This window comes from Mustelus asterias, chromosome 6 (genome assembly GCF_964213995.1).
Source record: "Mustelus asterias chromosome 6, sMusAst1.hap1.1, whole genome shotgun sequence".
Lineage (NCBI taxonomy): Eukaryota > Metazoa > Chordata > Chondrichthyes > Carcharhiniformes > Triakidae > Mustelus > Mustelus asterias.
The window spans coordinates 50722108-50739121 of NC_135806.1; the positions used below are offsets into that span (position 1 = coordinate 50722108).

Consider the following 17014-nt stretch of genomic DNA (forward strand, 5'->3'; position numbering starts at 1 on the left):
TTCAGACGCTTCTGGTGTGGGCTGTGGCACACACCATTTGGGTGAATCAATAGTACCTGCGCTCGTGGTGTGAACTGGAAGTATGTAGTGTCGGAAGACTGATGTCATTTGGTATGTAAAACTGATTGAACTTTAGCTGTGATATTTTCAAGCACAAGATTCCAATTAATGCCTCTCTTAACATCGCACAGCTGAACATGCATTCAGCAGCAGAACAGTCTCCAGCACAGTGCTATTGAAAGAGGTCATCAACCATTCTCTGGTTAGTTGTTGATTCATTTCTACTGATTGCTGCTGAGTTAGTAGAAGTGCTTGGTCATGTAATGTTGGGGAAATCCAAAGGGAGTTGGAATGACTTCAATGAGGCCTTTGAGGTTGGCCTCTTAGAATATGAACTCCCTGATTGAGTTATTTGGTTAAACGCAAAAAAAAAGAGTTCCCTGATTAAGGATCCCATCAAAAGATGTCTCTGATTGAGCTCTTTCCGCTTTGTTTTTTGTTTCGGGCGGTTCCCCTCCTTTTAGGGAGCTGTCCCTTTTGAGTTGTCCCTAATTTAATTTGATTTCATTTATTTGATTGTACACAAGAATAGTTTTCTGATTGAGCTCTTTATTGCTTGTCCAATCATGGAGCCTTTGTTGTATATATAACTGGGAGTGACAGGACTCCTGGCACTTTGAATGCTGACTCAGAGCTTGTTAACACTCTGGGAACGTAAATAGTACTTGTAAATAAAATAAATCTGGTGAAGGGATACTGGCCTCCACTTGACTTATTTCGGCAGTGATGTGGCACATGGCCTTGATTCTGACTTCGAGTTGCAAACACTTGCTCCCAAACATTATTTTCTTAAGTTTTCATTTCCCTTAGCATAATGGAGAGAATGAGCAGAGGCATCATAGAGGAGGATAAGTTGTTTGAAGAGGTAGGAGCAGAAGGGCTCAGCAAGAGATGATATCTACCCAGGGTCTTCAGGTAGCAGTTCTCCTACCTCCAATTCAGCAAGCAGTAATGCAGTAGATGCCTCCTCTTCACCACACTAGTGCTCACTCAAATCCACCACCTGTTACAGACAGACCTACAGCCTCAGCACAGATGAGAACAGCATGGTGTAGTTAACTTCCCATGTTGTTTTTCCAGTGTGGAACAGGGGATGTGTCCAGCCCCTCAGTTGTATAAGGGTGGCAACTGATACACTGCATGGGAATAGAAGGGATACATCGCCTTCTGTTTTCTCAGAGAGAAGCAGATGGAGCATGCATGTGGCTTCATCGGGGTAGTTGACTTCCCCATGTTGCCAGGAGCTATGCAGTGACACAGCAAGGTTGGCAAAAGACTACCGACTTGCAGCATGGGGAGATGACAGGTGGCTTTGGAGGCTGACCCCTGGTCTGAAAAGGTCGAGTTTCAGATTGCAGCACCTCAACAGGTGGTAGTAATCTGGGCTGCCTGACAGGCAACAGCAAGGCCACAGTCTGAGTGGCAGTGCTGAGAACATCAATGCTCTCCTTGAGAGAAGGCAGCAAGTCTGTGTTTACAGAGCCACTGCCACTCTTCTGGGGAGGTACTCTGTTATTCTAGTCAGGGGTCGGTGGACAGATTATTGGAATGCTGCGAGACACTGCAAACATTTGACCACATGAGACAGCAGTCTGAGTTTGCAAGGTAACAAGCTGAGCCTGCATGGCTCAGTCTTCCCCTGCCGCTCAGACATTGGATGCCTCCTGTTGTACTGCAGTGGAAGCCGAGATATCAGCCATCATGGTTCGGCCTGTGAATGAGCTGATGAAGTTGGGCACCACTGCCATGCTGCAATCGATGGACTTGTGCAAATCTGGGCATGAAGTTTGTGCTGGACTCCTCTGTGCTCCACGGCAGTGACCAAAAGCAGGCCCACAATGCACCAAGCATTTCCGTGAGTTTACCCATAACAGCCTTTTGCTGTTATGCCACCCTATTGATGTCCTCATCACCTTCTGTCGAGCTAACCTTACCCCCTGCCCTGACCACAGGTCACCTGTTCCCTGTGACACACCACATGCAGATCTTGTCTCTCAGCCAACCTCTAAAGCACGTGCAGTGCAAGTATCTGTGTTGGTATCTACAAGTGGGAGACAGAGTAATGATGTTTCATCATCAGCAATCTCTGCTTTCTTTTGCACATCATACTTCTTGCACCACTGCCTGGCCAAGTTACAATTCTTAGGGCGTCTTAAAGAAGAAAAGCACAACAGTAGAGTTGACACGAGGGAAGGGGAGAGAAGTGCAAGAACAATGCTTGCTTCATCTGTAATTTGTAAATCAGAAGAGATTGTAGGATGAGGGGGAAGTGGGATGTTAGAAGGAGGATAAGATAGGAGCATAAAGTAATTTTCATTGCTTTCATCTCCCTGTTAGCCAAGACCTCAGTCATGGCTGCTCCAATATACAGTTTCCTCCATAGGAGTGAAGGCATGCATTTGTAACTGTTCACTCTGCTTGTTGCTTCTGACCACAGTTATGCTCTACACTGTCCTGCTAGTGGGAGAGACAAGTGTGTTAGTGAGTGTGGTGTGGTGGGGTTGATGTACCCGACATGGTTGAATCGCTGGCAGTGTGTGCAGGTTGTGAGATGTGGGTATGAGGCTTGAAGCAGTGCTAAATGTGTGTGAGTGTGAGGTGAAGCTTTGAATGTATTTGACAGAGATTGTTAGTGGGAGAGTGATGTGGTAATTTGAGGAGTGTGTGGAGTTAGTGGTGTAGTTGGTAGGATATGACATTTGAAGATGCACTCACTAACCTTCACAATTTGCGTGAGAACATTAAATTCCTTTCAATGCATCCAGGTTACAGGGACTACATTTTTTGTATTGATTGGCACAGCTATCTCGTCTCACTCTACCTTCTGTTTGTCTGAGGAGCCTCCTAGCCCCTGGGGAGGGGAGGATACCTCTCCTCCTCTCCACCTCCTGCACCAAGGACTCCAGTGCTGTTAGTGAACCTCAGAGCCCACACTTCGCCTGTTTGTGCCACTCCTGTACCTTTCCCAGAACAAACTGACTGCTGGAATAACTTCCGACACCTTCTCCAGACAAAAGGTTGGTTTAAACTAGCACAGGCTAGCTTAAACTAATGTTTACTTTTTTAATTTTTTCGTAGGATGTGAGTGTCACTGACAAAGCCAGCATTTATTGCCCACCCCTAATTGTTCTTAGACCGAGTGACTCGCTAGGCCATTTCAGGGGTAGTTAAAAGCCAATCACATTTCAGTGGGTCTGGAGCCTCATGTAGCCCAGACTATATAGAATGGCAGATTTCCTTCCCTAAAGGACATTAGTGAACCAGATGAGTTTTTAGAACAATCGATGATTATTGACAGGGCCACTATTACTGAGACTAGCTTTATATTCACATTTATTTATTGAGTTCAAATTCCACCAGCTGCCATGATGGGATTTGAACCCATGTTCTCAGAGTATTAGCATAGGCTTCTTGATTATTACTCCAGTGACATCTCCACTAAATCATCAGTTTCCCCTGCTCTGGTATGCAGCCACTCAGCTTAGCGCTGTTGCGCACGACCATTGTCCAAATAAATGGAGTTTGCATATTGCCTGCATTGGAAGACAGGGGTGTGGCTAATGGAGCAACATAATAACATAATAAGGTGCCCCATGCAAGGCTTATTGAGAAAGTGAAGGGGCAAGGGATTCAAGGGGACATTGCTTTGTGGATTCAGAACTGGCTTGCCCACAGAAGGCAAAGAGTGGTTGTAGATGGGTCTTTTTCAGCATGGAGGTCGATCACCAGTGGAATGCCCCAGGGATCTGTTCTGAGACCCTTGCTCTTTGTGATTTTTATAAATGACCTGGATGAGGAAGTGGAAAGATGGGTTGGCAAGTTTGCTGATGACACAAAGGTTGGTGGGGTTGTGGATAGTGTAGAGGGATGTCAGCAGTTGCAACAAGACATAGATAAGATGCAAGACTGGGCGGAGAAGTGGCAGATGGACTTCAACCCAGATAAGTGTGTGGTGGTTCATTTTGGCTGGTTGAATATGATGAAAGAAGATAATATTAAGGGTGAGACGCTTGGCAGTGTGGAAGATCAGAAGGATCTTGGGGTCCGGGTTCATAGGACATTCAAAGCAGCGTCGCAGGTAGAGGCCTTCATCAATAGAGGAATTGAGTTTAGAAATCGGGAGATAATGCTGCAGCTGTATAGGACCCTGGTCAGACCCCACCTGGAGTACTTGGTTGCCTCATTACAGAAAGGATGTAGAAGCCATAGAAAGGGTGCAGAGGAGATTTTCAAGGATGTTGCCTGGATTAGGTGGCATGCCTTATGAAGATAGGTTGAGAGAGCGAGATCTTTTCTCCTTGGAGAGGCGAAGGATGAGAGGTGACCTGATAGAGGTGTATAAGATGTTGAGAGGTATTGATCGAGTGGATTCTCAGAGGCATTTAGCCAGGGCTGGAATGATTGCCACAAGAGGTCAGGGGTTTAGGGTGCTGGGGAGTAGGTACAGAGGAGATGTTAGGGGTACGTTTTTCACTCAGAGGGTGGTGGGTGTGTGGAATCGGCTGCCAGTAGTGGTGGTGGAGGCGGATTCGATAGGGTCTTTTAAGAGACTTTTGGATACGTTCATGGAAGTTAGTAAGATAGAGGGTTATAGGTAAGCCTAGTAGGTAGGGACATGTTTGGCGCAACTTGTGGGCCGAAGGGCCTGTTTGTGCTGTAGCTTTTCTATGTTCTTTTCTATGTTCTATAATACCCCTGCCTGTTTTTGAGTGTGATTGCATTTTGCCTCTTGGTTATCTTACATCATAAAGGAACTAATTTGAATGTTTTTTTTAATTTCCATTTTATATCGCTCCTGAAATAAGGTTTGAAAATTTAGATTGTCAGGATCTGTCTTCAGTATGAATAAATCTTGCAGTTTTATCAGTTGTGTTCTGCCCGTGCGAAATGGAGGGGATGGCACACAATTCAACACTTAAGCTCTTTTTGATTTCTTCAAATGAATTGAGCTTTGCTTTATGAAATTTGAACTTTCAGTCTCCAACAATTAGGCTCCTTCCCACTGAAAGGAAATTGTGCAATTAGGTTAGATTAAGGCAACTTCAAAGCACCATTTTCCACAGAAACAGATATTTCAGACGATTGCTGGTGTTTAGTCACCTGTGAGGATAAAGTTGTGACCAAGTTGATTTTATTTTTCATTGTCTTGTTTTTATTTTTACTTTTTTAGATCCATTACCTCAGGTGGATCACTGGGCTCAACTGCACTAAGCCTCATAGAAAGCCAGTCAACACTGAATGTGAAGCAAGAGTGGCCTCATGGTTACCCGATCCTTCCATCACTCCCATCGAATCAAGGTTCTCAGAATGGCAGCGAACTCGGGGATGTGCTGAGTATCCCGCCTGGAACTGCCATGTCAAATAACAGCACCTCAAACTCATTACCATCCTATCTGTTTGGGAATGAGAACAGCTCTCGCAATTCTGCCAGATCTAATTCTGCTCGATCAAGAAAAAGAGGTCTTTCCACCTCACCCTTTTCAGACGGAGTTGGAATCGACCTCATTATCCGCACATCTCCGACGTCATTAGTCGCGTACATCAATGGATCTAGAGGGTCTCCGGCTGACGTTTCTCCTCAGCCTGAAGTGTGTGGACATTTCCTCGGAGTCAGAGGTAGTTGCATCCCTCAGGCCTACAATACAACAGGTAAAGAGCGTAATCTCTTTACACTCACTGACCTTGAAGCCAGTAATGGGCTGTACCAGAGGATGCAACAGCTGGAGCAGTCATCTGTGCATCCCATGGTGATGAACAACATGGTTGTTCAACAGGGTATCTCAGTGATTGGTAATCAGCAGTATGATGTATTTAAAAATGATCAAATGGATGAATTCTCTTCAGGCATGGAAATTCCTACACTGCCCCAGGGCCCTCCACCACCTTACCACGCCCACCAGCATCTCATGACCCATTCCCATCCACATGGGCAGCCATCACCACAAGGGACACAGCTGGATGAGGACGGCGAGCCATCAAGAGTGAATGGAAAGCACTGCTGCCGATGGATAGACTGCAGTGCATTGTATGATGAACAGGAGGAGCTTGTGCGACATATTGAAAAGGCACACATAGATCAGCGTAAAGGAGAGGACTTCACTTGCTTCTGGGCTGGTTGTCCACGCAGATACAAGCCATTTAATGCTCGCTACAAACTGTTGATCCACATGAGGGTGCATTCAGGAGAAAAGCCAAACAAGTGTACGGTAGGTGACAAAGCAAAGTTCTGTAAACTCTTTTGTATTTGCATACAAATGAACAATTTTATTGACATGAGGCATTATAAGGCATTACAGGCTAATTGGTCATGTTTATCATATCTAGTTTCAGTTGCCATCTTGATTGTTGCAAAAGATCCTTCAAAAATAAAGTAACTTCTATTTTGCACATCTAATATAATGGAGTGCTGCAGTCTTAGCGATGTTCAGGGTATCTCAAATATAACGTAACTGTGATGCAAAGAAAACAACTCCAATGTATTTATTCAATGAAGGATTAACATTCCAAAAGATTTCTTTTGTGCAGAAGTGGTTACAAATATGATGCCAAACCTGAACGTTCAGTTTTATTGTCTCGAATACAGTTGCATAAAATCAAGCAGTAGCCTAGTTACTAAGAGCAGCAAACATTATTTCTACAATAAGGGCATAAAGGGAAAGACTGTGCAAGTTTTTAAGTTTAAAGGGTAAGCAGGATAGGACAGCAGTGATCCATTAATGATGAATTATATCATGCAATGATGGCTTCCGGATTTAAAAGCCGTCACTTTATTGAATCGCCCTTCATAGGGAGACACTGAATGGAAGCCACAGCATTTCCCCATGGAAAGGGAAGGAGGCTGGAGAATAATCAGAGGGCGAGTTATCACCAGAATGACATTATGTAAATGAAAGCAACAGATCCAAGAAAGGATTTGGTGTAAGGTGTTAGCTGCTCTGACCCTCTTGATCAAAGTTGATTCATGATGCAGGAAATGTATGAGGAATGTTGTTTGCATTTGGGAATGACCTGTGAGTCAACATTCCCAGCAAGGAACTCATAAGGAGCACATGTTAGCAAAGAAAAAAATCATAGATTTCATGTTCACAGTTTCCTGAAATACTCTCCCAACTGAATGATGTACTGTACAATGCCCCTTAAATGCAAGGTGACTTTTTAAATGCAAGAAATATGGTAAAGGCACAATAGCCCAGACATTGACAAATGCTTTAATATTTAACCATTGTATTCAAAAGGGAATTGGATTTCTAACTGAAAAGAAAGAATGTGCAAGGTTACAGGGATAGGTCAGGAGAGTGGGATTAGGTAGAATGCTCCTTCAGTGAGCCAGTGCAGACTTAATGGGCCAAATGATCTCCTCCTACATGGTAAGGATTCCATATTATCGTTACTGAAGAACTAAAAACACTAAAAACAACATAATACCAGTATTGGGGCGGCATGGTGGCACAGTGGTTAGCATTGCTGCCTCACAGCGCCAGGGATCTGGGTTCGATTCCTGGCTTGGGTCACTGTCTGTGTGGGGTTTGCACATTCTTCCCACATCTGCGTGGGTTTCCTCCGGGTGCTCCGGTTTCTTCCCACAGTTCAAAGATGTGTGAGTTAGGTTGATTGGCCATGCTAAATTGCCCCTTAGTTTCCCCGGATGCTTAGGTTAGAGGGAGTAGCAGGGTAAATGCATGAGGTTACGGGGATAGGTCCTGGGTGGGATTGTTGTCAGTGCAGACTCGATGGGCTGAATGGCCTCCTTCTGCACTGTAGGGTTTCTATGAAAATGAACAATTGAGAATTAAAAATTGTTTCAAATGCTGTATTTTTCAATTCTGTGAAACTACGCAGAGGAACAGTGATGAGAAGTTATGGATATGACATGTGCTCCATATCCACATCTGATAGTTTGCAGTCTGTCACTAAGGTTTGGTCATCACTGTTGCAACTGTTGTATGTGAATCCTACTGCTAGTACAAGTCAAGTTAGTAATTAAAATTTTGCGATAAAGGTTGGATGTGAATCTTCGACAGGAACGGAGTAGATACACAGATTTTGAAATGGTTGCAGTAAAATTATTGTGTCCTGTTATTTTTCAAGTCCCATGTGTTTGTGGTTGCATTGCCACCTCTATATGGTGTGAGCAATAGATTATAAAGATTGTGGTGTCTGGTATAGATTACAGTCCTGTTTTAGGAGCTGGATAGTTGTTGCTCAGATCGAGTTGGAATGGAGATGGGCAATGAAAGAAAATGGCACTGGCATCGTGCATGAAGACACCCCACCTCCGTTCCTGATCTTGCCAATTTTCATGCGGGCATAAGTAGAGTGAGTGGAGAGCGGGAAAGTGAAGAGGCCCATGTCATTGGATGCATTTAGGTAATTAAACAACTTCTTTAGAGCTCCCTTTCTAAGGTCTCAGTTTTTGCCTGTTTAGGCAACCATTGGGAGCTGTGTAAAGCTGAAGAGCACTAGCCTGTCAGGAACAACAATGTGGGAAAAGTTTTATTGAATTGAAAGAAGTGGAAGTTTTGAAGCAAATCTATTCCATTTTAGTAGCATTAACATTTTCCGATCCTATCCCAGGTTACGGCTCTCCATTTGTCCTGGTCAGTTTGGATGCTTTCATTTTTTTAAATCATGCACAGATGGCAAACAAAGCACTGGCTGCCAAGTCAGGCCAGAATGTGGCCCGTTCCCTGGTGTCCCTCAACCACTCTTCATCCCCCCCGAACCGTGGCCACTAATTAGCTGCCAATTTTGACTCCTCACCAATTGATCCCTCTCTCTCACCAAAATCATTCTCTTTTTCCCATTGGGGAGGGGATTTGCGACTAGAAAGGAAACCAGCTCTCACATCCTACCTCCCCAGCCAAAATCGGCCCTCAATCTCGGAGAGATTTTTCCAGCAAGAATTTCACATCTTTTCATACAAGCAATCACGGAGAAGGTGAGGTCTAACAGGTGGGCTGAATTTTACACTCCCTTGCCAATGGATTTGAAAGTGGTGGGATGGGGTGCGGGGGCTCATAAAATGCAATAGACAGGTTGTTGGGTGCTCCCCCAATCTGGGATGGTGGAGCCATAAGACATAGGAGCAGAAGTAGGCCATTCGGCTCATTGAATCTGCTCTGCTATCCAATAATGTCATGGCTGATCTGATGTGATCATCCTTAATTCAACGTTTCCGCCTATCCCTATAACCCTTGATTCCCTCACCAACATCTGGTCACTCATAGAAACATAGAATTCCTACAGTGCAGAAGCAGGCCATTCAGCCCATCAAGTCTGCACTGACTCTCCGAAAGAGCATTTTACCCAGACCCTATCGATGTAACCCCACGTATTTCCCATGGCTAATCCACCTAACCTACACATCCTGGGACACTAAGGGGCAATTTAGCATGGCCAATCCACCAAACCAACACATGTTTGGACTGTTGGAGGAAAGCGGAGAACCCGGAGGAAACCCACGCAGACACAGGGAGAATGTGCAGACTCCACACAAACAGTCACCCTAGGGCGGAATTGAACTTGGGCCCCTGGTGCTGTGAGGCAGCAGTGCTAACCACTGTGCCATCATGCCACCCAGTCACACACTCCTGGACCTATTGAGGTTCTTAAGTGCATGGCCAATCAATGGGCATTTAAGGGCCGCACCCGCCACTGCCACTATTACATCTGGGGCAGAGGGAGGCCTGCATCATGTGGGTAAGATGGCAGTTTTAGCTGGGCAAGCCAGTGTCAGGCAAGAAGTGGGGACCTCCTTTGCAGGTCATCTGGACTGAACAGAGTATTCTTCTTCTTAGGTGACCCCCGCCCCTCAGGCTTCTCAAACAACACCCCTTAAAACCCAGCAACCCAGCCCTATCTTACACATTTCCTGTTGGAAAAGCAGTCAGTTCAGCCTCCAGATTGATTTTATTTCCCTTTGACTAGCACAGGAAGGAAAATGGAAACGCCACAAATGTTTTCTGAAACTATCAATTGTTTGCAAAATCCATATGTTTATTTAAAATTATTCCAGAATAGCAACGGAGAATTTACTTTGAATGTTTATATTACAAGAACTGAGATGTCAGCTGTGGGCATGTATTGCTCTGAGTGGATCGGTCAGCTGTATTCAAGAGAGGGGGAAAAATAATCTTGTCTCCCGTGACATCAGCATTTTAGACTTAACATGACATAGGACATCTGTCTTTATATTACTCTGACAAAACCATACCCGCAAACCATGTGGATAATAAATAAAATTGAATATCCAACCCCTCTTGAGATATCCTAAAATTGCCCTATAAAAATAGCCTTGGAAAAGAACACTCCAACATGACAATTTAAGGGAAGAGTCATCATCAATGCTATTGAGAGGCATTTACTTATCTATAACGTGCTCACCATGCTGGGTTCTGCCAGAATGACTTCGCTCCAAGTCTCATTACTCAATTAACTTTGTCAATCAACTGTCCTCCATCATAAGGTCAGAATTGAGGCCCTTCTCATTTGATTGCATAGTGTACATTCCATTCGCCATTCCTCAGATCATAAAGCAATCCGTGCACATGTGCAGCAAAGTCGAAACACCCTCCATGCTTTAGACATGAATGGTAAGTAATATCTGCATTACACAAGTGCTGGTCAACTTTCACAGGTGATCATCTAACCACTTTCCCTAATATTCACTTATGGAGTCCCTCACCATCAACATTCTGAGCGCTGTCTTCGACGAGAAACACAATTGGACCTGAACTTCCACAGAATGGCAGTCAGAGTTGGATTGCTACTCTGCTTCTGGATATCCAGCCGCTCCTTTCTCTCCCAATCTTCCAACTCAGGCCAGGCAGCAACTATCTATGGCAGTGCACTCCTGTGGCCTTTAGTCGTGGGCTGGAGAGCTAGAAGTAAGGAAGACATGCCCCCATTTCTCAAGGGCAATAACAGCCATAAAGCAAGTAAGTATGAATGTCCAGTCGCTTGCAAAAGCCAGGGAGAAGGTAGATTTGAAAAGTAAGTGAGTAGCATTGTGTGTGCGCGTGCGGGGGGTTTGGGGGGGTGGGAGATTGGTTGGGGATGGGGTTGTTTGGTCAGCGGTTGGGGGTCTAGGAGGTCAGGTGGTCTGCGGTCAGTGGGGAGTGGATTTATATTTAGAGGGAGGCGGATTGGAGGGGGGTGGGCAGGTATAGTAAGAAGTCTCACAACACCAGGTTAAAGTCCAACAGGTTTATTTGGTAGCACAAGCTGTCAGAGTGTCGCTCCTTCTTCACCTGAAGAAGAAGTGACACTCCGAAAGCTTGTGCTACCAAATAAACCTGGTGGACTTTAACCTGGTGTTGTGAGACTTGTTACTGTGCCCACCCCAGTCCAACGCCAGCATCTCCACATCATGGAGGGCAGGTGGTCAGTGAGGTTAGACTGGGAGTGTCGGGAATATTTGGGCGACCAGTCTGGTGGGTTTGGGTATTCAGGGAGTAACCTGGGGGTGTTGAAGGGTGGGGGGGCATCCCATGGGGTTTGCTTGCCCAGGAGTTATGAATGGTTTTAATCCTAACATTTTCCAGGTAACTATTGCTGTAAGACAGTTGAAACCATCTGAAGTTTGTGATTCAAATCACAAGAAAAGTTTGGATAGTTTCGATTGCAGGGCAATTTTCCAATGGAAGTTTGAATTTGCCAGACAATTCATAGAATCATAGAAAGCCTACAGTGCAGAACTGCCAGTCAATCCTTACCTGCGGATGTCCGGATGGTCCTGAACACATCTTTGGAGTGAACCCTCAGTAATGTAGTGTTCCAAAACAAATGGACACACCAAACCATTGCCTCGAGTCACAAAAGCACAGATTAGGGGAGCGGTGGAATACTCTCCACTTGCTTGGATGGGTGCTATTGCAACAACACTCAAACATCTTAACAACAGCCAGGCCAAAACAGTCTGCTGATTGCATCTTGTCTACAAGCCTGAATATCCACCCCCTCCGTCACTGGTGTGCCATGGCTGCAGCGTGTACTAACTACAGGATGCACAACAGCACCGCACCAAGGCTTCTTGGTATTATCTCCCAAATCTGTGACCCAAATCCAGGTATAACAACACCATAACTTCCAAGTTCTCCTCAAACTCGCATACCACCCTGATTTGGACAAATGTTGCCCTTGTTTCATCACTGCTAGTTGACAAATATGGAGCTCCCTACAAGACAGTATTGTGGGAGCACCTTTGCCACATATGGACTGCAATGATTCAAGAAAAGTCTCACCATCACTTTTCAGAATAACCAGTGATGAGTAATAAATGCTGGCTCCAATCTCGAATCTTTAAATCTTCAATTTCGTATCTTCAGACGAAATTCCTGAAGTATTTGAGACAGCTTAGTTTTGTAGACAAAGATTTTTTTTAAATGTGGGGCTGAGAATCCTTCAACTTGTTTCCTTTTACACCCTTACTATCACGAGAGAAGATTTTCATCTCATTGATCTTTATTTGAACTGGATATCAGATGGCAAAGGACAACATTACACCCACAGTGCCACCCACTCATCCTTTGGTATGTTGAAACTGGCATAAAAGTAGAATAACACAAAAATTCTTCTTAAATTCCCTGTCATTATTTAGTTCTTCAGTTATTCCTGATATATCTGGAACTGGTAACACTGCACAGCCAGAAGCAACATTTGCTCATGATTTGAATTAGAATTGAATTCCTCTAATGACATTTTACCAGTCATAAGAACCATGTTTAGTAAATCTGAATGCAATCTAATTTTTGTCCATATGGATAGAATTATATCCATCTCTCAGTTTTTTTTATATTGTGTTACCCTCTTCATTGAAATATGAAGCTTTTGTAAGTGGCTATCGAGTAAGATAGCCAATAAAATGCGGTTCCAGGAAACCGCATTTCACAGTCTGAATTCGATTTACATTGACAATGAGATTTCATATAGGTGGATCAGGGTAACTCTGAGTCTCATGCCTGAATGAAACATTTTCTTCCAGATTTAAACCAAAAAAAACCAAACACAAGTTTTCTTGTTAATACCAGTGTCTTTGAGTCGCATGAATAGACAAAATGAACTTTCCTCTGATCAAATTGACAGTACGGCGTGCTATCATTTTAAATAAACATGACGAATGGTAACATCTCCACTACTACTGGAAACTGAAAACAAAAACATGCTGTTTGCCAACATCTGGGGAAGTTTAGCCATGTCAGGGAAGAAACATTGCTGAGCCATTGGCATGAATCCCATGAGGCATCTGGTATATCAAACTCTTTAACAGGTATGATAGAAGTATGATCTTCAGAAATTTTTGAATGACATTTGCTGGAAGGATGGGAAATAAAAAAAAGTTAAACAGAGGGCAGAAATCCTCTCCAGATGTTCTACTGGCAGCAGTCAGTAAGGATACCTGCCAGAAACTATTTTACTTCAGAAAGCACAATTTAAGATCTGTCATTCAGTAATTTTAATTTCACTTCCCATGAGGTGGCATGCGATCTAGCATACCTGAGCAACTGGCCTTGTTTTATACTATGCTTTTTGTGGAAAATCAGAACCAGATTTGATATTTTTTATTTGAAAAAGTAGTTTCCCTGTGTCGGAGAAACATCACTGGCTCGGATCAGGGAGAAAATATATTTTAAAGGGATATTGTCATCATGGGGGAAAAAACATAGAAATCTTTCTTGGGCACCTGCGTAATATGATCATCTTACATCAGGCACCTGTTATACCTGACCAGGTATACAGTTCACTTTAATTAAATAGAGGTGAAAACATGACAAGAGGGTTGAAGAGGCAGCCAAAGCGAGAGCGCCTGTTCAGGCAACCACCCAAGGTGAATTTATACCCCCAGTTGTTTGACCAATCTCACTGTTTAGTTCTAGAGAGGAACCATAATAGCTAGACTTCATCGTGAGTTACAATGAAAATTGACACACCGACACAATGATATGCTTTATATGATTTGTAGCATTGTGTATTTCCAAATTTGATTTGTACATATTAGAAAGAAAATGCAGCCTTGTGACTGAGTACAACCAACGATGTTTTCCTGTTCCATTGAATTGTTATTGAATATGGTGAAAATGTGATTGAGTGACATTTGTTGAAATAATCGGGCAAAACTATCCTGGGTATATTGACTTCTGGGTGAATTAAGTTGTAGCTTTGTGAGCAGAAAATAAATAATTCAGGCATAATATTGAATTATATTATTTTCATTTTACGGGATGTGAGCATTGCTGGCCAGGCCAGGATTTTTTGCTCGTCCCTAACTGCCCTCCATTTCAGAAGACATTTGAGAGTCAACCATGTTGCTGTGGGTCTGGAGTCACATGTAGGCCAGACCAGCTAAGGATGGCAGATATAATTCCTTAAAGGACATTAGTGAACCTGATGGGGTTTTTACAACAATCAACAATGGTTTCATGATCATCATTAGACTTTTAATTCCAGATTTTTTATTGAATTCAAATTTCACCAACTGCCTTGAATCCGGGTCCCCAGATCTTGTTCTGGGTCTCTGGATTACTAATACAGTGACATTACCACTGTGCCTCTGCCTCCCTTTATTTTCATCGCTCTTTTTAAAGTATAAAACCAGATATGTTGTTGCATGCAAGCAATTTTTCTTTCACCAATTCCTTTATTAACAATTCTCTTTTTTGCTGGAGTCTTCTCCCTTTTACATCTGTTGTTTGCACATATATAAACATGTATTTTAACAAACATTTATTAGGTAGGGAACTGATTTTCCTTGCCGACTTGGAACAGAACCACTCAGGACAACTCAACAAAAATGGCACTAACCGTCTGTATGCCGGTCAAGTGCCACAGTTCCTGACTCTGCCAATTTTCCTAAGGATGGGAGAGAGTGGAACGCAGGTGGAAAAGTAAAGTCGCTCACCTCATCAATTAGGTGGATTGAGGTCATTAGAGAGTTGATTCAGAGTTGATTTTCATGGGGCAGTGACCATTAAGAATGTTCTGAAGTTGACCAGCCGCAGCCTGGTGGTAAAAGGGACGGCAGTGCCAAAATTGTTTCATTTAATGCAAAAAAAACTACTGAGCACTAATAGCATATTAATAACCAAAGTCCCCCTGCTCTATCTAAAACCCTAGCTCTCCATCTGCCTAGGTCACTTTGGACATGAAGATATTCTCTCTTTCTTTTAAGCCCATGCACAGACAGTGGCTTCAATAATGGCTGCTGATTTAGGCCAGAACACGGCCTAATTCCTTGGTTACTGCCTCCATTCTTGCTCCCTTGGCTACTAATTGGGAGGCTGACCCATCTCTAGGTTATTTCAGATCTCTATCCCATGAAAACCATGCTTCACGCCATGCTAGCTTTGGGGGCAGCTGTCCGGAATCAAACCCACTTTCCAATTTCCACCTCCAATGGGAAAATCCAGCCCTAGGAAATTATTTTTTGATGTGTGTTGAGTTGTGGTATCTAAACATTTTCTGTAACATAGGACAGAATTGTGTGCAGGTGATGGAAGTTTTGCCTGGAGAGCAGGCAGGAGATGCCTCCTTTGGGGAAGCTTGACACCCTCCAGGGCAAAGCAGCCCACTTGATTGGCACCACATCCACAAACAACCACTCCCTCAACCACCGATGCTCAGTAGCAGCAGTGTGTACCATCTACAAGATGCACTGCAGCAGTTCACCAAAGATCCTTACAGCACCTTCCAAACCCAAGACCATTTCCATCTAGAAGGACAAGCAGATACATGGGAACACCACCACCTGCAAGTTCCCTCAAGCCATTCACCATCCTGACTTGGAATTATATTGCCGTTCCTTCACAGTTGCTGGATTCCCTCCCTAATGGCATTGTGGGTCAACCCACAGCACGTGGACTGCAGCATTTCTAGAAGGCAACTCACCACCACCTTCTCGAGGGTAACTAGGGATAGGCAATAAATGCTGGGCAGCCGGCAACGCCATGTCGAATAAAAAAAACTTGCCAAACCGATCACCAATCAGGCAGTGGAGAGGCCAGCAACAGGCCTTTCCACAGAGTCAGAATCCCAGAGGCTCAGGGAGTTCTGCTGAGGTTGACATGTCCTGCCTACCGAGAGCTGTTGACCAATCAGAGGCTAGCTCTTTTGTTCAGTGGCACCAGAGGAGAGGCATTGGAAAGACACGCACTGGAGGCCCAGGATTGCAGAGCAACCCAGGCTACAATTTAGTAATGGTTGGGGCCAAGGGGTCAGAGGGTGCACGGGGTGTGGGGTAGGGAGGGGGTGGTTCATAGCAATGGGATTATATGCTCTTAGCTAATATGCTCTTCGCGAACCCACCCTCATTTCCAATATTAGATCCTTAAATCAGGCACTGGGTGCCTTTAAAGGGGAGATTACCCACTGGGTGATGGTAGGGTGATTTGTTATGCATGCTGGATGGTGACAGGCCCACCTGCAGTTGGGTTAATACGAGCAGTAGTGAGATGAGACCTTTACGTGGTCAATACTTGTCCACTTAAGGACCTCGAATGGCAGCGGGTGGGAAGGTCAACCATGAGCTTGCCTTCCCCAGACATAATCAGTGTGGTGGTTAGAAGTTGACAGAATGCTCATGCCACCCTTCCTCTCTAATAAATGTCCAGCCTGCTTCCAAACATGCCGCTAAAGAGGGCAGATAATTCTGCCCATAGCCTAAGAAATATGTAGCTGATATTTTGGCAGGATCTTTTCAATATGAGTAATCTATTCCATAAAATAAGAGATTGCAATAGTTGTTAAAAAATCAGTTATTTTGTTTTAAGCCTCTTCATCATTTCTTGGTTTTTGTAAATTATTTACTAATTTAGATAAATACTTGTTACAATATTTCATAAATCAATTGATACTTTTTCAAGAGTTATGGTGTTGCTGTCAGCTATTAATCCCACAGCGTATTATCTTAATGTACCCATTACCATCCACACCCAACTTTAAAAACAAATTCTCAGGAGAT

At 43.9% G+C, this 17014-nt stretch overlaps 1 protein-coding gene across 1 annotated transcript in view; it reads left to right on the forward strand.

Moving 5' to 3' along the window:
• LOC144495292 (zinc finger protein GLIS3-like) overlaps positions 1 to 17014 on the forward strand; it is a 598751-nt gene that overhangs the window by 158375 nt on the left and 423362 nt on the right. Inside the window, exon 4 of the mRNA XM_078215378.1 lies at positions 5231 to 6266. Within this exon, the coding sequence (XP_078071504.1) occupies positions 5231 to 6266 (1036 nt within the window). The remainder of the gene's footprint in view (positions 1 to 5230; positions 6267 to 17014) is intronic.